The sequence below is a fragment of the Lygodium microphyllum genome, chromosome 2 (genome assembly GCF_053477565.2).
Source record: "Lygodium microphyllum isolate KBCC chromosome 2, Lygodium_microphyllum_v1.1.10, whole genome shotgun sequence".
NCBI lineage: Eukaryota > Viridiplantae > Streptophyta > Polypodiopsida > Schizaeales > Lygodiaceae > Lygodium > Lygodium microphyllum.
This window is the reverse complement of record NC_141136.1, coordinates 168,900,335-168,922,355: the sequence shown is the minus strand read 5'-3', so window position 1 is coordinate 168,922,355 and position 22,021 is coordinate 168,900,335. Positions and strand designations below refer to the sequence as shown.

Below are 22,021 nucleotides of genomic sequence, written 5' to 3'. Positions count from 1 at the left end.
GCTGTCGCCCACTATTTGGCACCTTCCTCCAGGCTGTGTTTGGCATCTTCCAACCATCGCCAACATCTTCATCACCTTCTACAGCTTGCCTTTGGTTCCAGACCAGCCTAGCAATAGTTCGTACACACTCCAACAGCTTGCATTTGGTGTCTCTTCCTCCAAGTGATAGGTGTTAGTGCCCCTCCTCATCCAAGCGACATCCACAGTTTGCATTTACACTCATCTGGGGGCCACTTCCATCTCCACAGCTTCTCCTACTTGCGTTTGGTGCTCCAGGCCCTACTGGCATCATCATTTTGTAGACTACACCCTCCGGCTGGTGGTCACAGACTTGGGATCCGTCTCCGATGGACATCACTCTCCGACACGTTACTCTGCCCTTGAGTACATGTACACTCTTACATTCATTTGCAGTATTCATTCACTTCAAAGTTGTGTTCTTCTTTCCCTTCTTCTCTTTGTGTTTGAGTTTTGAGTTTTGCATTTAGGATTTGAGTTTTTTGTTTAGGGTTTGAGTTTTTCTTTCCGTGTTTGTGTTTGTCTCTTTGTGTTTCTATCCTGGTCATACACTCTTGTGTTTCCTCAATGCAAACCCTAGCAGTTTTCTTCACATAGGTTTGATATTTCGTTCATTTATAATATAGTATAGATATAGATTGTGCTTTTAAAAAAGCGATCCTAAGTTAGTACTAAATCAATAGTTAACTCAATAAAACTAAAAGTAATTTCTAAATGAAGCAAATGGATCGTAACCTAGTGGTTCAAGTATGGGTTAGGTTTAGTGAGTATGTGAATTTAAACCTCGGGTTCCCCTTCCCCAACAACACAAATCATTATGCATCTAATTTTTGGATGATAAATAACCATGCCACTATTATAAAAGCATTTGTGCGATTTGGCAATGCTAACAAAGCTTACAAGAGAGAGTATATCCCAATTCCCCAGTGGTACAACTACCAATCTATTAACAAATGAAACAAGTCAAAGGATCGGATCTATCGAAGGCACCTAAACCAAAGTATGTTTCTTTGCTCAAGATTAGCCTATAAAACCTAATCTCAAGATATTTAATCAAAGGATGATCAATGAGAGAAGCAATAATGATACTTAATCGAAGGATCATCCAATAATGATACTTAATCAAAGGATGATCAATGACAAGAGCAAAAACAAAAAGAAAACTATACAAAATCAAAAGGGCTAGAGAGCATTGGACAATGCATCTCTAGCTGCATCAATCTATCAATGATACAAACTCAAGGAGGCCACAAGGCATAGCCCATTTTTGGCTCTAGTAACCTTTGAGATGTAAAATAATACTATTGCACTCTAATTTGAGATGGTACTGCAATCTTTTCAGTCTACGAGCTTGCAGACTCAAGAACAAGATAGTCAAGAATAAAGCACTTATATAAGTTCATTCATTGGGCCATGAAGTCACAAATATGCTTCACATGTATAGCCCATGGCACAAAGGCTAACAACACAAGGGCCTTGGTGGACAAATAGAGAGAGTTGTCACTTTAGCTGAAACTCATAAATTGTAAATTTAATTGCGTCTAGTTAGAGAGCTCTCTAGCTTTAGCAATAATTCACATCTTGTAAGTTATAGCTAAATATATGTTGTTAAGCTAAAAAAGATGCTTTACACATTAATTCTTGGTTAGCTCATTGGAACAGCCCCAAAATTCAAAATTCCCAAAGTTTCTATGTCACATAATCAAAGGAGAAGTAGGTCTTATCAAGTCACCTTGAATACATTGTATCGAAGAGGAGTGGATAATATCCTCAGGAGATGTGTGCCTGAGCATGAGCAACCAGCGGTACTTCATAAAGCTCATGCTGGTCTGTCAGGTGGCCGTTTTTCAAGAGAGAATACGAGAAAAAAGATACTGCAGGCTGGGTTGTGGTGGCCAACAATCTTGAAGGATGCACACCAATATGCCAAGGAATGTGTGTAGTGTTTGAAGGAGGGTCAACCACTAAACAAGGATAGAATGCAGGATCACTGGAACCCTTTCAAAAGTGGGAAATAGATTTTGTTGGACCAGTAAAACCTACAGCTCAAAGAGCAAGGAATAAATATATTTTGGTTTGCACTCACTCTTGTACTAAATGGGTGGAGGCACAGGCTTTGAGAGATAATACAGCAGCTAGTGTGGCCAAATTCATGTATTCCAATATTATGACCAGAGTTGGTTGCCCAATAGTGTTGTTCAGTGATAAGGGGAAGCACTTTCTGAATAAGGTTATTCAAGAACTGACTGCTAAGCAATAATTTTGCACAAGAAGTTGACTCCGTATCATCTGCAAGCTAATGGTCCAGCTAAGAGATCTAATAAGACATTGCTCAGGATCATGAAGAAAATTGTGGAGGAAAATAGGAAGGATTGGGACACAAAGCTTGATTCTGCATTATGGTCATTCAAGACAGCTTTCAAGGTTACTACGGGGTTCACACCATTCAAGTTAGTATATGGTGTGGAAACTGTTGTGTCTATGGAGTTTGTTGTCCTGAGCCTAAGAATTGCAGTGGAGCATAAATTGGATCCTGAAAAATCTGTACAGTATCAGCTACTAGAACAGCTCCAGAAACTTGAAGAGGACAAGGTGTTGGCAGCCTATGTTTCAAGAATTACACAAGGCAGAAGGCAAGCTTGAGTGAATAGGCATGTGAAGAAAATGATTTTTGAGAAAGAGATTGAGGGGTTGTGTATAATTCCAGGTTGGGAAAATTTCATAGCAAACTGAAGCTGAGGTGTACAGGTCCTTTCAGAATGTTGATGTCGCATTCCTGAAGAATATATGCTTTCTCTGGTTGTTTGTTGGTTCAAGAATCTCAGTAGTTAAAGACATGGGTAGATACCTATTGTTTGTGGCATTGCTAATTGGCCATAACAATGAGCAACTAGAACTGAAAGAAATATACAACTGTTGAACACTGAGAGGAATGAATAATGAAAGTTATTGACAACCTTTTGAGCAATTAACCAGCCTGGAGAACATTTCTCACAGCAAGAACAGCAACATAAAGTACTGAAACCAATAACACTAGTCGTCCAATCCCTTGTGAGAATGGGCAACTAGAAGTGGAAGAAACGCAACTACTGAACACTAAGAAAAATGAATAGTCAAAGAGAGAACACAAGAACTCAAACAATGAAGAAATGGGTAATGTAATCCATAATACAATACATGAGATGTACCATACAAAATGGCACGTGCAGTGACCAATAGTACATCCAGACTCCCATAACCGCCCCAATAACAAGCCAAACAACCAAGAAATCAACACTACTAACATAAGCATGAAGCTACTAGAGCAATTCCCCATTCAAGATCTAAGAGGGATATGTTGAGCTAAAAATATATTTGCTTCTTTAAAACAGCCCCAAAACATGCTTAATTAACGAATTAAATCTTTTTACTTGAAAAAATGCATTCCTAAAGAGTGTATGTGTTCAAAACCTTCTTGAAAAGGCCCAAACTTTTTATAAATAGGCATGCTGAACTCCATCCAGCCCCCGTCTCGTTTTTGCAGTTTGCAAGTGCCATCTCTTTGCTGTCCACACCCCATTTGCAAAGAATATCTCAGCTTCAACTGTCCATCATTGCTGTCCTTTATCAGACGCCTGCTGCCTAGCCCCTATAGCTGTTTTCAGAGGTTTCTCGACCTTATCATCACCCTTCCCAGCTGGCAACTGCTGTCAGAGGCTGGAGCAGCCTACCTTTGCTGCATACACATCTTCTAGAGCTGCCATACAGTCTGCCCACATGCCACTCTACTACCATGAGGCATCCTACTGCTGCATTTTGATTAGATTGCTGCCACCTTGCCTGAGATAAGTGTTGCACATTTGTCTTTTGCTACCAAACCAATCTGTACAACTACCACATCATCACTGCTACCTGCATTTGCAGGTTTTCTGCATCCCACTGACTGTCTTGGCATTGCCAGTCACCTTCGGAAACTACCTGCTGCAATTCGGAATCCATCTTAGTTCTTGAGACACGGAAGTTCGAGGTTTAGTATTCTCACTGCATAGTGCATTTGTTGCATTGAGCACTATATTATAGTTAGTAATCATTCATAGTGTTCATTGTCTTTGAGCTACCCTATCCCTAACTATGTTTCTTTATCAATCTATGCATTTGTCGTACGATTGTGTTGTGTTTTCTATGTTACAGCATTGCTTTACATATTATCAAAGCTAGGTACTCTTTGAAGAAACCTAGGCCCTCAATTGAAAAGCTCATCTCAAAAGCAAGAACTACAAAAGGGGAGATGACTTTGAATACTTCTTCAGCACTTCACATTCCAAAGTCAAACATATCCATAAACAAGTAAGAGTGGGCCCCACAACTTGTTCCGCAAGGATTTGACGTGGTCTTAGAGACATCAGATTACCATGGAGTCTACAAAATGCACGAGATCACACAAGCCGAGTATGACCTCATTCTCGTGCATCGGGCTCAACAACAATAAGCTTTCTCCTTTAGATTTGGCATACTAGTCTGTTGATTTTGCAGAAAGGATGGAAGCTCCACTTGAGACTAGCCATCCTATGGTGGAAACTAACACAGAGTACAAACCTCCTATTTCTTCACTTATTAGAACTACTCTTGTGCCAAGTACGCAATCATTTACTTCTCAATCTTTTGCAAATACGTCCTCCTTTGGGCAAGACTTGGATGACGCTTACGATGAAGGAACTTTTCAAAGCAAATATTGGTTCATCAGTCTTGAAGAAGATAGTATCTTTTCTTGAACACAAAACAAGATGAGGAAATGAAAATGTTGTTACCACAAGCTGTAAGTTTTCCTTCATCTTTCTTTCCTTTAGTTTTTTCTTCTCAATGTCAATTTGAAGTTGGTGAATCATCTCATTCTTCATTTCTATTCCATCCATCTAATGGTTAAAAGGAATCCAATCATTTTGCATCCACAAATTCATTTCAACACCCACCTTTCCTCCCTCTTCTTCAGTTGTACCACCATTGACATTTCCATTTCTCATGCGTCTTCTCGCACCACGCCAAGGAGTTCCTCACACTTAGACATAGCTTTCAAGACCTAGTCTTTTCCTCGACCGGGTGGTGTAGATACACTTATGATGGAGGCTCATCCTCCCTCTCCCACACTTTCGGGATTGCCCCAAGTTGGAAGACCCTCCCAACCACTCCAAAGTGTGAACTTGCTAGTTTCACAATTTGCCTCCATGGCATTACCTAGTGGACCTACTGATCATTTTGTTGTGCTCCATCTGAGATTTGGACAAGGCTACCATGTTTCAACCTCCTCCATTGGCACCTTATGGAAACACACATGTTCCAATGTCACCTTTCTTGGCTCCATATGGACACTCATAGCACATTTCTACCTACTCATCTTCACCTCCTCCGTCTTTTCCTTTTTCTTTCTATCCTCCTTACCCCTCTTATCCAACACCTTATGGCTCATCATTCTCATCCGCCAAGCATGCTTTTACTGACAAGACTCGTTTTAGCGGTCTAATTATACTACTTGGTCAAATCTAACAACCATATTCTTGATTCACAAAACCTGTGGGACCTTGTCTAGGCTTGATCCTTGACTTGTTCCACAAAAGGTTGTCCACTCATGGAAGGCTAGGAATGCCTCTACTGTAGGCAAGCTAATGAAAGGTCTTCTTCCTAAATTTCACTCACAACTATAGCACTTTGACTTCGCATTGGAGCAATGGACACATAGTTAAGTGCTATATGGCTCATGATAGGGCCCATCTATAAATCTCAACCATGAGCTTCAAATTTTCAAAATCACTAACTAGGATAACCTTGCCTCTATTGTTTGACCATCCACTAAGCTCCATTTTTGAGGCTCTACGTGTTCTAGACTTAGACATTGCGACACAAATCAAAAGCTTTATTATCTTTTAAGCAATATCAAAAAGCTGCAGAAACTTCGTAGTGATAATGATGAAGAATACATTTCAAATGATTTTGATGATTATTAGAATAATCAGGGTATAGGACTATCCTCAATGATATGCGATGTATGCTCATTCATTCTAGCTTATCTCGATGTTTCTAGGCTGAAGTAGTCTTAACAGCAGTGTTTATGCAAAATCATCTTTCTATGACTCCTCCTTCTAGTAAAATACCTATCCGGACAAGTGAAACTCTTGTTTTATATTTTTGAACCTTTGGATGTATTGCTTATATTCATGTACCCAAAGAGACTCACAAAAAACTTAATCCTCTTGGTTTGAAAGTTATTTTCATTGAATATTCAAATTTTTCTAAGAGATATAAGTTTTATGATCTATCCAAGTCGTGATGCTATTTTCAATGGGTAACTTATGGGCATTACACGGTCTCAAAAGGATGATGAGAGAATGTGGTTACTAGAGGACAGTGATGATACAAAGTCATTACTTACTGCTATTCCTTTTCTATATAATGAAAAATCTCTTTCACGGGATAATATTAACTCTTTGAATCAAGATTCACAACATGCACTTATTATTGCTGGTGATGACCTTGGCATTGATCTTTATATTAATCTTCCAATTGATAGTGAGCACGGTACCTTCATGTTTATGAAGCTAATATTCTTGAGAATGCTCTCAATATTTGTGAAGACCCTGCTCTTATAGTGATGGCATGTCATGCCCACAAAAAAGGAACAAGGGTAGGAGGCTATGGAAATTGAGTATGAATCTCTTCTCTCTAAAGGTACATGGATTCTAACTAAGTTACCACCTGGACGTACTGCTATCAAATGCAAGTGGGTTTATAAGACTAAAACAAAAGCAAATGAAACATTTGACAAATTCAAACCAAGGCTACTTGCCAAAGGTTTCTCACAAACTGCAAGAGTTGATTATCAAGAAACTTTCTCACCTATTGTTCGTATTACCAGTATTCAAGTCTTGTTAGCTTTTGCTATTGAGTTTGATTTAGAGGTTCACCAAATGGATGTGAGATTGCTTTTCTTAATAGCAATTTAAAGGAAGAGATATACATGGAGCAACCAAAGGGATTTATAATTGAACATAAAAAAAATCTTGCTGGTAGACTTCATCCAGCACCCTATGATCTCAAACAATATTCACAAGCTTAGTATCAAAAGATTAATCTCTTTCTTACAAAACGAGGTTTTATCTCTTGTTCTTCAGATCCCAACTTATATGTAAAGAGTTGCAATGATAGTTTTATTATTCTTACTCTATATGTGAATGATACTATACTTGTTTCTAATAATCTCAACTTCCTTTAACAAGTAAAGAAGGTTTTATCTTCTGTATTTAACATGGTGGATATTGGAGACATACACTCATGTCTTGGTATTCAAATTCAACGCAGTCGAGAAAAGGGTGTTTTATCTCTACGTCAAACAAAGTTCATTGAAGATATTATTCAAAAATTTGGTTTGGGTTCTACACATCCTGCTACTACTCCTTAGTTCATTGAAGATATTATTCAAAAATTTGGTTTGGGTTCTACACATCCTGCTACTACTCCTTTTCTTGTGGCCTCTACCAAAAACTCACTTTCTACAGAATGATGAGCAATTAGCATTACATTAACCTTATGCTAATCTTGTTGGATGTCTTCAATTTGTTGGCTTAAATTCTCACCCTGACATTCTTTTTGCTACAAATTTTCTTGGACATCTTAAATCTCCATGTCTTAAACATTGGTATGCACCTAAACAAGTTTTGAAGTATTTGAAAGGCATTAAAGATTTTGGGTTGATTTATCGACGCTAACAAAACTTTGATTGTCTACATTCACTTCAAACTTTGGGTTATACAAATGCAAATTGAACAAGCTCTCACTTATCTATGCATTCTACAAGTGGAAATTGTTTCTTTATCAATGATTGTCTTGTTTCTTGGACTAGCAAGGAACAACACTGTGTTGATGTTTCCACTACAAAGGCTGAATATGTAACTACATCTTTAGCAGCTCAAGAGTTAGTATGGCTTCAACAAGTTCTATCAAATATTGGCCATTCTCTTGTCATGAGAACATGAATTTTTAAGAACTCACTTAACATGTGGATTAATTTTTAATCACATAATTAAGTAAATGTTGCACATGTGAGGTGCAACTGGGGTTAAAGTAAATTTACGAGCCCAGGACTCCAAGAAATCACGGGATGTCAATGACAAAAGTTGCTATAAGTTATGTCGCACAGGTACTTGGAAAAACCCTTTGGGAAGGCTGCCACTTGTCAAAAATGCCCATGTAAGACTAAAAAACGTCTTTAGAGACCGAAGAGAAGCATTTCTATAAATTCAATCTACAAGGGATAGGAAAGAGACTGCTGGTCTGATTTGCAACCATTGGAAGACCTTCTGAGGCAGCCAAGGGCAAAAGAAGACCAATCAACAGCAGAAGACAATATCTACAGGCTGCTGAGGCAGAGCAACAACAGTAAATGACTGATTTTCTTCAGTTCTTTGCATCTACATGCTGTTGTGGCAGGGCAGCAGCTGCACTTGGCTGATTTTCAATCATTTTTCACGACAAAACACTGAATTTTCTCTCTCTACAGCTTTTCCTCTCATCTCCTAACCATTTCACAGCCTTGCTCCGAAGATCTCAGCATTTGGACCCTTGGAGGCTGAGAAATTACAAATTTATCTGCTGTAAACCCTAATTTACAGCAGAAATTAGGGTTTAGCAGCAACCTTGGGAAGTGTTCATTGGAAGCTCCAAGACTTGGATTCAACAAGGCTGAAGGTGAATTTCAACTGAATTTAGGTGGACGACTAGCCAGCCATTGAATTTGGGGCGTTTCCATCGTCTATGAAGTGGGTGAACGCCAATTGAGTGCCCGAATCAAGGGGCAAAATAGATTGAAGGCTTGCTGGTCACTTTGGACACCAAAGGGAGTTGAAATACCGAAAGGGATTGGAAGAATCCCATTGTAAGTCAACTTTTTCTTCAATAAAGCTAAAGAAATACCGAAAGGGATGCCAATTTTGGGGCCAATCGGGTGTGCATTGTCTAAGATCAATAGATAGATTTGTATTTTCAGATTTGCATTTATTGTTTGCTGATGTAATTAAGTTGTAATCAAGGATTTACCACCCTATCCGAGGAGAAAGACTAGTTTCACCTCCTCTCTCTAGCACACCACTTCGATGTGATAACCAAAGTGCTATTAGTCTTGCTAAAGACTATGTTCAACATAACAAGTCTAAACATATTGCAATGCATTATCGTTATATTCAATATGAAGTAAAGAAAGGCACGATCATGATTGAACATTGTCCAAGTGATCAAATGACTGCAAATATGTTCACCAAAAGACCCAATGAAGCACGCTTCACTCTGCTAGGCTCAGAACTTGGAGTTGTCTCAACTTCAATCTTTGGAAATTAATCTACTATGGCATTCTAGTGCCATTGTATATATTCCTTGCAAGCACCATACACTTCACACATACGCATACACCTCAAACCTCTTGGTCATCTTTGTACATACATATTCAATTTCGCTTCACATGCACAGATTCACTTTACATAAACACAATAATCCTTCTTGATCATGTTTGTACCTTTGTATATAAGAGCTCCGTTTTTTCCCTTGTGCTCCCCAAGGGGCTTTTTATCTGCAACTAGAGACCTTTGATTGAGTGGGAGTATTGAAGCTATATATAGCCCACCCTATCTAGACTAGGTCTCACCTATATACCTGTAGATTGTGATCAATATGAAATAGTCTTTGGGAGTGTATATGGTGTGTCTCTTCTCTCTCTTGCATCTCTACATATCTTCGCTCTCTACATCTCGACACTTATAAGACTCTCGAGAGTCTCCAAAGTGTCAGAGTGCAGCGGTGCGGAAGCGTAGGACTGAGAGAGAGAGAACGCAGAGAGAAAAGGGAGAGAAAGAGACAGTGTACAATGAAGATCTGCTGTATAAAGAATGCTGAATACAAAGATATACACGGGCGCAGTGCACTGGACTGCGTGTCTCCACCTCGACGATGCGACCTGCTGTCCACCTCGAAGTCTGCACTGTCTGCTGTCTGAAATCTGTGAACAGAGACAGAAATCTGCATGGCACCGGTCTGTAATCTGCGACAGAGAATAGTGGCCAGACTGCTGAAAACGTCAGCAATAAATAGGCGAAAAATCACCTAGAACGGGGCTCAAAAATGGGGCGCAGCCTGATAAAAATGGCTGCAGGCAGTCGGACTGCCACGTGGCAGTCCGACTGCACAGTCCGACTGTGCAGCTGGTCCGACTGCTGGACCAGCTGTGCTGCTGCCTAAAAAACAGGCTATGAACTCTAACACCCCCTCTCAGAGCTTGGACAGGGCAGAAGCCTGAGGGATCTGGAATGTTGCCGAAGTAGAGCCTGAGGAAGCGCCTTCGTAAACAAATCCGCAAGATTATCCTCCGTCTTGCAATACTCCACAGTGATGGTCTCATCCAGAAGCTTTTCTCGAATGAAGTGGTACTGAATCTCAATGTGCTTCGTCCGGGCATGAAAAACAGGGTTCCTTGCCAAGGCAATGCAACTCTCATTGTCACATCGCAGCAATGTAGGACGAGTCTGGGGGCACCCAAGCTCCTCCAACAATCTCCGAAGCCACACAACCTCGCATGTGGTGGAAGATGCGGCCCGATACTCTGCCTCAGTAGACGAAAGGGCTACCGTGGGCTGCTTCTTGCTACTCCATGAAATAACACCTGCACCCAAAGTAAAGCAGTAACCTGTTGTAGACTGCCTGTGGTCCACGTCACCGGCCCAATCCGAGTCGCTCCAATCTGCAAGTACAAGATCTGACCCATCTGTCCCTGTGGGGTAATGAATCCCCAAATCAGACGTCCCCCTCAGATACTGAAGTATCCTCTGAGCAGCCTGCCAATGCACCGTCTTAGGTTCACTCATGAACCCTGCCAAGAGCCCAACAGCAAAACATAGATCAACCCTCGTGTTGAGAAGCCAAATCAAGGATCCTATCAACTGTCGATAGCGGGAAGCATCCGCCAAAGGAGAAGCTGAGTGGGAAGTGGCCTTCCAGTTCGGATCCATAGGAGTAGAGAGGGCCCGACAATCTTCCATCTCAAAAGTCACCAAGAGCTCCTGTACATATCTCTGTTGGGAGAGAAAGATCCCCCTTTGAGACTGATAAATCTCATGGCCTAAAAAGAAATGGAGTAGCCCTAAATCCGTCATCTCGAACGTCCGATGTAAAGCTGACTTTGTCTCCTGGACCTGCTGTGCATCATCACCTGTGACAATCAAATCATCAACATATAATACAAACAGCACACAACCTTCCCCGGAAGTGTGAACATACAGCTGCGGATCGGCCTTGGACCGCCGATATCCCAACTGAGTTTGGAGGAACGAATCAATCTTCTCGTTCCAAGCTCACGGGGCCTGCTTGAGACCATACAGGGCCTTCTTCAACCTGTAGACTTTCCCATCTGAAGAACCAAAGCCAGGAGGCTGCTCAACGTAGATCTCCTCCTTCAAATCACCATTCAAGAAGGCCGACTTCACATCCAGCTGATAAACAGGCCATCTCCTATGGCCAGCCAAAGCAAGAACAGCTCTAATGGTTGCCATACGAGTTGTAGGGGCAAAGGTGTCATGACAGTCAATCCCTGGGCGCTGGGCAAAACCCTTAGCAACAAGGCGAGCCTTGTGCTTATCCAAAGTACCATCACTGAGATATTTGGTCTTGAAGACCCACTTGACTCCAATCACCTTCTTCTTCGGGGGGCGTGGCACAAGTGACCAAGTGCCATTCCTCTCAATAGCCTCCAACTCAGCTTCCATAGCTTTCTTCCATGGGGCGGACTGTAAAGCCTCCTGCACGGAGGTGGGCTCTCGATCCTGCATAACTCGGGACATCAAACAATAATTGGAGCAAACAAGCTCCGAAGAATGCGCCTGGTGCCTCCGTGACCACCGCGGACCATCCTGCGGTCCCCACTCCTCAGGAACCCCCTCGATCCCTGAATCACGGAGTGTGTCACGGGCCCAGCGAGGAGAAGGCCGAACCTCCCCTCGTCGTTCTCCATCAGTAGAAGACTCTGGAATGTCCACCGGTGGTAACTCCTCAGAAGGATCCGGTGGAACAGTAGACTCTGTGTCAGAAACAGAATCATAATCAAACGGCACAGGCTCCAGTGAAACTGTAGAAGGAGCCAAACTCTCCCCTGGATCTCCAAGAACGGGATGCTCCTCACCCGTTGAAGAAGCCGAAACCTCCACAAACCGCACATCACGGCTAGTATATACATCCCGCTTGACGGGATCATACAATCGGTAGCCTTGGGACTGGGAGCTGTAGCCAACAAATACCTGTTTTCGGGAAGCCGCTTCAAATTTGTCACGGTGAGCCTTGGGAATGTGAACATAGGCATCACACCCAAAGACCCGAAAGTAAGAAACATCTGGCTTCGTCCCAAAATAAGCCTCAAATGGAGTCATCCCTTCCACGGCCGAAGTAGGGGATCGATTAAGGATGTGGACTGCAGTAGCCACAGCCTCGGCCCACAGAACCTGAGGGGTCTGTCGGTGCTCCATCATGGTGCGCGCCATCTCGATCCCACTGCGGTTCTTCCGTTCTAGAATACCATTTTCTTGAGGAGTATTAGTATTGGCAAACTCCTGGTGAATTCCTCTATCTGCACAAAACCGAGCAAATTCATTAGACACAAATTCACCTCCCTTGTCAGATCGCAAGGTCTTCAACTTCCGGCCTGATCGGTTCTCCTCAAAGAGAAGCCAATCCTTGAAGTGCGAGAAAGCTTCTGACTTTAGTGCCAAAAAATAGGCCCATGTCATCCTGCTGTAGTCATCCACGATCAGCATGAAGTACGAGCTCCCACGCAGGGACTCATTCCTCATAGGGCCACATAGATCCGTAGATACTAGCTCCATCGGTGAAGTAGACCGACGCGAAGCTGTGTGGGGAATGGCATCCCGATGCTGCTTCCCCCGTATGCAGGAGACACATGGCTGCTAGCTCACCACTATATCCGGCAACCCTCGAACAAGCTGTCCACGTGACGCCTTCCGAAGATAGTCATAGTTCAGGTGACCAAACCGAGCATGCCATAACTCAGACTGTGACTGTGAGGTAAGAAGAAGAGAAGAGAGGGCAGTGGAAGACTTCAGTTTGTAAATGCCGTTCTCCTCATATCCAGATGATAGAACCTTCCTCGATTCACGATCAAGGACTCGCACAGTAGAACTGTCAAATTCCACTAAAAGACCAAGGGAGCAAATCTTATGAACTGAAAGGAGATGGTACCCCAATCCTGGTACATGCAAAACCTCTGAGGTATGGGTGCCACCTCGTCCATCCGGAATAAGCTGCATCTTACCCCGACCTGCAATAGAAACTGAAGAGCTGTCTCCAATGAGAACCTGCCCATGCGAAGGTCGCAGCTGGGCAACACCATCTGATGAAGGAGTCATGTGCCGTGAGGCACCACTATCAATAATCCACTCTCGAGATTGGGGAGCCGCCATCGCAGCATCAGAAGCATTCGGTGAAGCATCCTCAATGACAACTAAATGTAGAAATGCAGCTGATGAGGGTGCAGCCACCACTCCAGAATCCTTGGTTTCCTTCTTCTTGGTGTCCTTCGAGTCTTTGTCAGGGCAATCCTTCTTCCAATGGCCAGTCTTTCCACAAATATGGCATGTGGAGTCTTTGTCCTTGTCCTTCTCCTTGTCCTTCTTGGACTTGTTATCCCCCTTCTTCTTTTGGTCCTTCCCCTTCTTCTGAGAGGCTTGACCTGTCAACGCCTCCGTCTTGGAAGCATTCTGTCCCTTTAATTGTTCCTCTTGGTCCAAGACCATAGGAACCAACTCTTCCCACCGAAGAGTAGACTCTCGCCCCGAAGCAATAAGGGCAGAGTAAAATGTACCGAATCGTGGCGGCAACTGGGACAAGAGTGTAATTGCCATGTCTTCGGAGGAAATTGGCTTCCCCGCATTCTGAACCTGCATCTGTAGCTGCCTTAGCTTGTTAATGTGTTCCCTTAGCGAAGAAGACTTATTGACGGACAAGGTCCGCATCTGTACCTCCAAAGAAACCCTCTTCATCAGGGTCATCCGATTGTACATTTGATCAAGCTCCAGCCATATCTCACGAGCCACCGTCAAGTGCTCGATGTGAGCGATCACGGCTGTAGTGCATGATAGAAAGAGAAAGGATCGAATCCTGGCATTCAGTTTGTCCCAATGAGACTGGGCCCTGGCCAACTCCGCACGAGCATCGGAAGAGAGTTTGGACTCATCTCTTACCGAAGGCCGGTCAATATCTTCCTGTACCAACTCCGCCAAATCATAGGACTCTAAAATGGCCAACATCATAACGCGCCAAATGCGGTAGTTGTCGCCGTCGAGCTTCTGATCTGTAGGAAGAGCCGGTAGGACAGGCACCTTCCGGTCCATAATCGCCTGGAACTCCAAGTCCATCTCTGTAGACATCTTCACCTGCAATGCCTTCTCAAACGCAAAAGCAGCCCCCTCTGACTGGGTAAACTCAGCCTGCTAAGGCTCTTCCGCGTCCCGAAGCTTCTTCACCCGCCGGAGGCGATGAAAAAGCAAAACCTGCACTTTTAGGTTGAAAACTCAAACTTTCTCCGCGTAAAACAGCAGTAAACAGCAGCAAATCCACCACCTGTACTCCTTTCCTGTGCGCCCACACTCGTTTCAGCCTTGTTTCAAGGCGCAGCCCTCCTGTCTGCCCTTAAACGCAAAAAACGCAAATTTGTGTCGCGATGGAAACTCCACTTCAGGTTGATTCTGCGCTCAGTCAGCCCTTAAACACTGCTCTAATACCATGTAAGAGTGCAGCGGTGCGGAAGCGTAGGACTGAGAGAGAGAGAACGCAGAGAGAAAAGGGAGAGAAAGAGACAGTGTACAATGAAGATCTGCTGTATAAAGAATGCTGAATACAAAGATATACACAGGCGCAGTGCGCTGGACTGTGTGTCTCCACCTCGACGATGCGACCTGCTGTCCACCTCGAAGTCTGCTGCAGTCTGCACTGTCTGCTGTCTGAAATCTGTGAACAGAGACAGAAATCTGCACGGCACCGGTCTGTAATCTGCGACAGAGAATAGTGGCCAGACTGCTGAAAACGTCAGCAATAAATAGGCGAAAAATCACCTAGAACGGGGCTCAAAAATGGGACGCAGCCTGATAAAAATGGCTGCAGGCAGTCGGACTGCCACGTGGCAGTCCGACTGCACAGTCCGACTGTGCAGCTGGTCCGACTGCTGGACCAGCTGTGCTGCTGCCTAAAAAACAGGCTATGAACTCTAACACAAAGTAGTAAGAATATTTGATATGCATTAATTCACTGAACTCCGCTTCCATCATGAGCCCCATATCTAGTAACCATAATACCCCAAAATGGCGTTTCAAGGTTGCCAAAATGGGACGGCCATTTCAGTCCAAGAAGAAAACAGAGAAACGCCATTATGGGGTCCTGCAGAAAACAAGTAATGGGCTATATAGAGGAAAAATGGGTTACGGGCTTCATTTCGTCTTTTTACCTCCAAACTTCTACGCTCCAAGTCTCTACCTCCTGCAACTCAATCTCTAACCTCCCTGCCTACTCCCTCCTCCTTGCTTTTTTTCTTCTTCTTCTTCTTTTTATTCTTCTTTCTAAGTTATTCTCCTTCCAAGTCTCTTCTTTCCTTCTTCTTTTTGCTCTTCCATCCTTCTTCTTCTTTATTCTTCTTCCAAGTTCCATCATCATCATCATCATCATCATCATCATCCTCCTCCTCCTCCAATCTTCTTCTAAGTTTTTATTAATTATTCTCTTTTCAATTTCCAATTTTCCATTACCTAATCATGGCACCAAATTCATTTTGGAAGTATGTCACTCCAATTAAGGGATACAAGGGCTCTGGTGGATTGAAAAAGTGGCAATGCAACTATTGTGGATTGGAGAAATCAGGAAGCATAATATGCATGAAAGACCACTTGACATGCATTCCCAAGAAAGATATCAAGCCTTGCACAAATGTGCCGATGGAAGTAACGGTAAGTCTCCCATCTTTGGTACCGAAAGTGTATGGATATTGAGCTAGAAGAGAATGAATCCTCTCATCCAACACCACATCAAGCTAATGAAACATAAGTGGAGCAAGGAGAGGCTAGTGGGCCTAGTAGCGCTAGCCAAATTGGAGATACTAGTGGCCTGTCAAAAAGAAATGCATTCATATCCGTATCGAATCCAAGTGCAAAAAGAATCCCATTGCCATCTTCTAGTGGTGGTGGGCAAAGGGACTCCTTACATAGTGCAAGTGTCATGCAAGACTTCAGAGGCAAGCAATTGTGGAGGCAACTAGGGAACTCACATGCTTATTTATTCGGTGTGCTATCCCTTTCAATGTGGCCACTACACATCAATGGAAAAATACAATCATGGCAATGAGCCGCATAGGGTGTAAGTAGGAAGGCCCATCCGCAAATACATTACATGCATGAGAGCTTCGAAAGAAAAAAGCATCTAGAGGCTCAATTGAAGCCCATAAAGGAGACAGGCGAAATATGGGTACGCAGTATTATGTGATGGATGGTCAGATATGCACCAAAAGAATATTTACAATATTTTAGTATCTTCATGCAAAGGCACCATTTTCATTAAGGCCATTAATACCTCTGACTAAGATCTTATCACCATAAGAGCTTTCATTTGAAAGCACATCCGACAAGTCATCATGGACATAGAAGTCCAAAATGTAATACAGGTGTGATAACAGATAATGAAAGCAATTGTGTGTCTATGGAACATATACTCGAGGAGGAGTTTTCTAGCATAGTATGGACTCCATGTGCATTCCATTGTCTCAACTTACTTATTAAATATGTTGGGCAAATAACTTGGATAAATGACATTTTCAAGACAACAAGCATGGTAAGATTTCTAAAGAAGAGACCACCTGTCACAAGCATGTTTTGAGCCAACAGCAAAGTCAAGCTTTCGAAGCCCTCTAACACTAGATTTGCTTATATGTTTATTTAATTGAAAATGTTGATACGAGTCCGCCCAATTTTGATACAAACCATTGCATACCAAGAGTGGCTCACATGAAGTGAGAGAGAGTCTTTAAAGACTTGCTTTTAGGTGCAATATTTTAAATAAGAGTTAGTGGGTTGAGACACAAGCATTGATAAAAAGTCCCTTCTATTTACACTGTATTGTGCATCATTGATACAAAGGAGAGTACTTTAAACCTTCTAGACGAGTATATGGATAAACTTAGTGAGACCTTGCTTTGCAATAGCTTTTTGCCCCAAGATAAATAAGTTATTGTTTAACTTTTATGTATGTAATTACTTAATGTTAATGGCTCATTGATGATTATTCTAAGTTTCTAACTTATTTTATCTATGATCCATCATCATTTCTTCTCAAGGATTCATGAGATTCGTACAGTATGGAATACACGATGGGACCAATATCATAAACCAATCCGTGTTGTCACATATATCTTGCATTCCCTTTGACCCAGTGAAGAGCAATATACTAGTAAGGAGTTTAAGGGTTTCATATAGTACATAAGACATCTCACAAGGGATAATCTACATATGACAAGAAAAGTAGAGGATGATTTGTTGGCATTCCGCAATCATCCTTCTCATTTTGACTAAAGGCTTCAAAAGACACAGCTTCAACCTGTCTCTGAGTGAGAGAAATACAGCAATTATACTCCTTTGGTATGTGACTAATGACTTTTATGTTTTTAATCTTGATAATCTAATGCATTATACAACCTAGGTAACATGTTACAAATTTTTTAATCTATTACCTACTTAAATATTGATTTTACAGCTTGCTTATTAACAATTGTCAATTACCTAACATCAATCTCTTAAATTTGAATAGAAACACATTGTCATTCGTATTCTCTCGCAAGATTATAATTCAAGGCTTGCTGAGAAAAATTGGAACACATGGGCCGAGCTTCTATCAATATCGATGGAAAACATGGCTTTTAATACTGGCCAAATACAACATCAATGGATATCTACGCACCTTTACCACCAAGTTTATTTTATTCTAGGCTTGAAAAAGATGTCTCTACGTGTGTTGCTACCACAAAATGTATTCTGCTTGGATGTCATTAATAGTTAACATGAAAAATCGCAGATCATGGTAATCGATCATCACAAGGGGAGAGGAGGAGCCCGAAGTCTTTGATTAAACCTAGATCAATTACAGCACGTATGTCTCCCTACTTTTACATCTCATAATAAGCAAGGTCTTGGTCAAGCAGCCTGACAGGGATATCTATGAGCTACTAGATAACATGAGACAAATGGTCACATTAATGTAAGAATATAAGAAAAGCCACGACAGTTATGGCACGAGCAGTGAAAAAAGAAACACGATGATATTATTTAAGTCATGTCCTTATCTCTCTCTCTCTCTCTCTCTCTATATATATATATATATATATATATATATATATATATATATATATATATATATATATATATATATATAGCAAATATCTCCAATAGCAGATATCTCTTGTTTTTTTATAGCCTATGTGAGTCAAGTAAACTTTGATATACAAATCCGCATTTTTAAGTATGTAATAATTGGGTTAAAATAAAGTATGACATTTTTTCATCGCTAACATGTCTATCTATCTCCATGTAATACATAAGTTTTAAAAACTCAAAGCCAAGCAATAAGGAAAGAGAGAGAGAGAGAGAGAGAGAGAGAGAGATTACTTAAATGAGCATTAATTAGTATGTACATGTGGATTGGAGTATACAAGGATAGCTAAACAGTAATTGTCTATTACAATACTTACATGTGTAAGAAAATATCTATGCATATTACGTGTGTAGATGGAGGGATGGACATTGGATATGTTTCTATACACATTTTAAAGGTCATAATCAAAAGAGCATTGCTATTTGTTTAGATTAACTCCTTAGAAAGCACACTACATAAGTGTGTTTGGGGTTCAACTCTCCTTGAGTTATCTAAGCATTTTCTTCTTTGTGAGTATGCTATCTGAAGTGGTTAAGTTGTATAATAATACTATAACGAGAGAGAGAGAGAGAGAGAGAAAGAGAGAGAGAAAGTCTCTATACATATAAAGGGGAGGGTATATTTGTGTGCATTAATTTTTTCCATGATTCAATGCAATTTATAATGGAAACAATGGCATAGGAATTGATTTTTGTATTTGTGGACTTGCATCTCGAAAGTCATATCAGATTTTCGCAATACTTTCAACTGTCTTAAATGATTTATAACCGTTTTTTAAAAAACATGCATAAACGAACATCTCTCCTTTTTAAGAGACTTAAATGCCCTCACTACAAATAGATGAATCAATGAATTAAATTGTTGAATAAGTAAAACACATTCAAAAGCAACACATTTGTAATAAAAAGAACTATGACTATGACTCATGTTTTCATATTGTTAATTGAAGCTTTTTTAACTTATAATAAACATCTACACTCCTTCTTAGCCACACTAATTAAGTGTATCTGCATTTCAGTTCCCCTAGAGCTTACCTTTCTATATCATTGCTTATAATCTCTTAAATGATAAATTTTGTTTTCTCTCAATAAGGACAATATCCATATATGCAAGAATAAAGGAGCATATAATATTGAAGTATAGTAGCTATCTCTCAGATCTGCACTTTTCTATTGATCTATGAAAAATTGATTTGCCATAAACTTTATCCACACATTGTATGAAATATATGCTACGCATGCATCCTTAAAATTCTCCACAAGCAAGTATAATCAGCTATCAAATTCATGGAGAATACCAAAAAGACAATATAGTTGTTTCAATATTTCCAGCCTGTCAGTGTAACTCAGGCTTAATAATGCTCGTGCATAATAAAGTATTGTGGTCTTAGATGATTCTGAAAATTGATTCTTTGATATATACCATCCCCCAAATACAAAATCTCAGCAGTGAAACAATTCCCTTTCAGTTGCTTTAACTAGAAATCTTTTAGAGACTTGAATTGGATTTACAGTCGTCGCCCACACTATCTCAAACCTATTCTTTGACGCAGGAAAGAATGTGAACTTACTTGTGCAGTGTGGTGATGTTCAAACGTTTCTTCATCATGAGAAGCAGGGCATTGTACTCCAGCCTCCATGTGCACACCTGTTTTTGAAATGTGGTAAGTTTGAGACAGTCATGAAATGATTTAATACAACTCAAAATCCGAACTTCAAAGTGCTGATTAGCCCTAAATCTGCCATTCATAAATCTGCTTCAGGAAACAGTGACACGGATCCAGCTGAGTAAAGGTGCAAAGGGGTCTCATAAGGGTGTATATCTCCGTCTTTCTGTTAAGTAAATTGCTATCCAAGAGATTATTGCGGAAAAGTGTAACCGGTTGCCCTGATCCATAATTTGCACGCTGTCTATTTGAGGTGCAGCTAATCGAGTAAGGCAACCATGCTGCAAATATTTACGCAAAACTTCAGCGCTTGTGATATTGAATGATAATCTGCCTGGGAAGGATCTCTGCACACCTAGCAACCACCACTTGCAGGATACTACAATTGGACACAATATTGTGCAGAATTTCCAGGTAACCACCGGAATTAGCAGAAGGGATTGGATCTGTATATCTGAGAGCACTTTCTCTAGCTGGTTAGTGCTGTCCGAGCAATCATTGAGCAGCTGTGGCAGCTACTCTAGCCTCAGCTCTGAGACAGTAAGGAACCCCAAAAAAAAAAAAAAAACGATAAAGTAGAAGGATTGAGCAGAATGCTGGTTGTCGGAACTGACCTGCAGCCCCTCTGTTCGAGATGGAAAAGCAGATGGGGAGCTCAAAAGGGAGGGATGCAAAGGCAGGCCAGCTGGGAGGGCAGCTCAATGTGGCGAACAAGACAGGCAAACCATTGGTAGAAGGAAAACAGAGAGTAGTTTGGTGGCTAGGGCTTCAAGTAGGAACAGGGGAGAGAGTAATAATAATAGCAAGAACAATAAGAAGAAGAAACAGGTCGGAGAGACATGAGAAGAGGAAGGAGATTACACGAGCAAAACTTAGAAAATGGAAATTAAAAAATGCAAGAAAAAGAAAAAGCCGAGAGAGAGAGAGAGAGAGAGAGGTCTATCGTAGCTGGAAGAGAGAAAGAGATAGAGTGAGGCCCGTTACACACCAAGATACCAAAAAAGGGATGCCTGCCTTTAACACACTCTACGCGTCCAAACGGCCCTCGCCTGGGGAGCATTCAAAACCCAACCAGCTTAACAAAACCCAACCAGCCGGAAACTTGGATCTGATGGAGCAACGGCGTCTCGAAATTCGGGGATGTTCACTGCCACATGCAAAAGTAAACCCATCCAGGACTATAAATGCACCGCCAGTCGTTGAAATTGATTGCATGGGCTGGCAGTAAGAGATAGTAGATTCTGTGGGGCCCACTATCTCTAATACGTATTTTTGAATCGTGGACTACAAGTAAACCCAGCCATTAAAGTAAACCCAGCCATTGAAGTAAACTGTGTTGACCTGGTACCGAAAGCCGAAAAGCTCTCGGTATTACCCACAGGAAAATCCTGCACACAGGGCGCATTCGTGTGCTGTTGTGAACGGAGGTTGGATGCCCATATTCCAAGCGAATACAAGCTCACGAGATCATTGGAACAAAGGTTTGAGGTTCATATTACAATTTTTTGGTCATGACTTCCACTACAAGGTGCATATCTCTCTCTCTTTCTTCCTCTCATATTTGCATTGGATCCATTGTGACATTGAAATGATGTTTTGGTGATATATACGTATGTAGTCAACACGCATGGATTATGGAAAGCGACATTGAGATCGATGATCTCGACACGGATGAAGAGACATTAGATGGATCATCAAGCGACGAGGTTGAGATGCTTGATTTCTTAAGTGGAGACAATGATTCGGCACCACAAGAAATCACTATCAATGCACCAAGCCCAACTACCTATACCTCATCGAAGTACTTCTCTTTTAATAGAGAGACTTACAGCTTGATGGTCAGTGATTTGAGCG

At 41.5% G+C, this 22,021-nt stretch overlaps 1 protein-coding gene across 1 annotated transcript in view; it reads right to left on the bottom strand.

Annotated features, from left to right (window-relative positions):
- The window catches only part of LOC148040594 (uncharacterized), a 50,157-nt gene extending 29,135 nt beyond the window's left edge, over positions 1-21,022 (bottom strand). The window contains exons 1-2 of the mRNA XM_087666827.1: positions 20,782-21,022; positions 20,072-20,148 (exon numbers count right to left, since the gene is read on the bottom strand). Of these exons, the coding sequence (XP_087522953.1) occupies positions 20,072-20,140 (69 nt within the window). The 5' untranslated portion in view covers positions 20,141-20,148; positions 20,782-21,022. The remainder of the gene's footprint in view (positions 1-20,071; positions 20,149-20,781) is intronic.
- Positions 21,023-22,021: the final 999 nt, after the last annotated feature.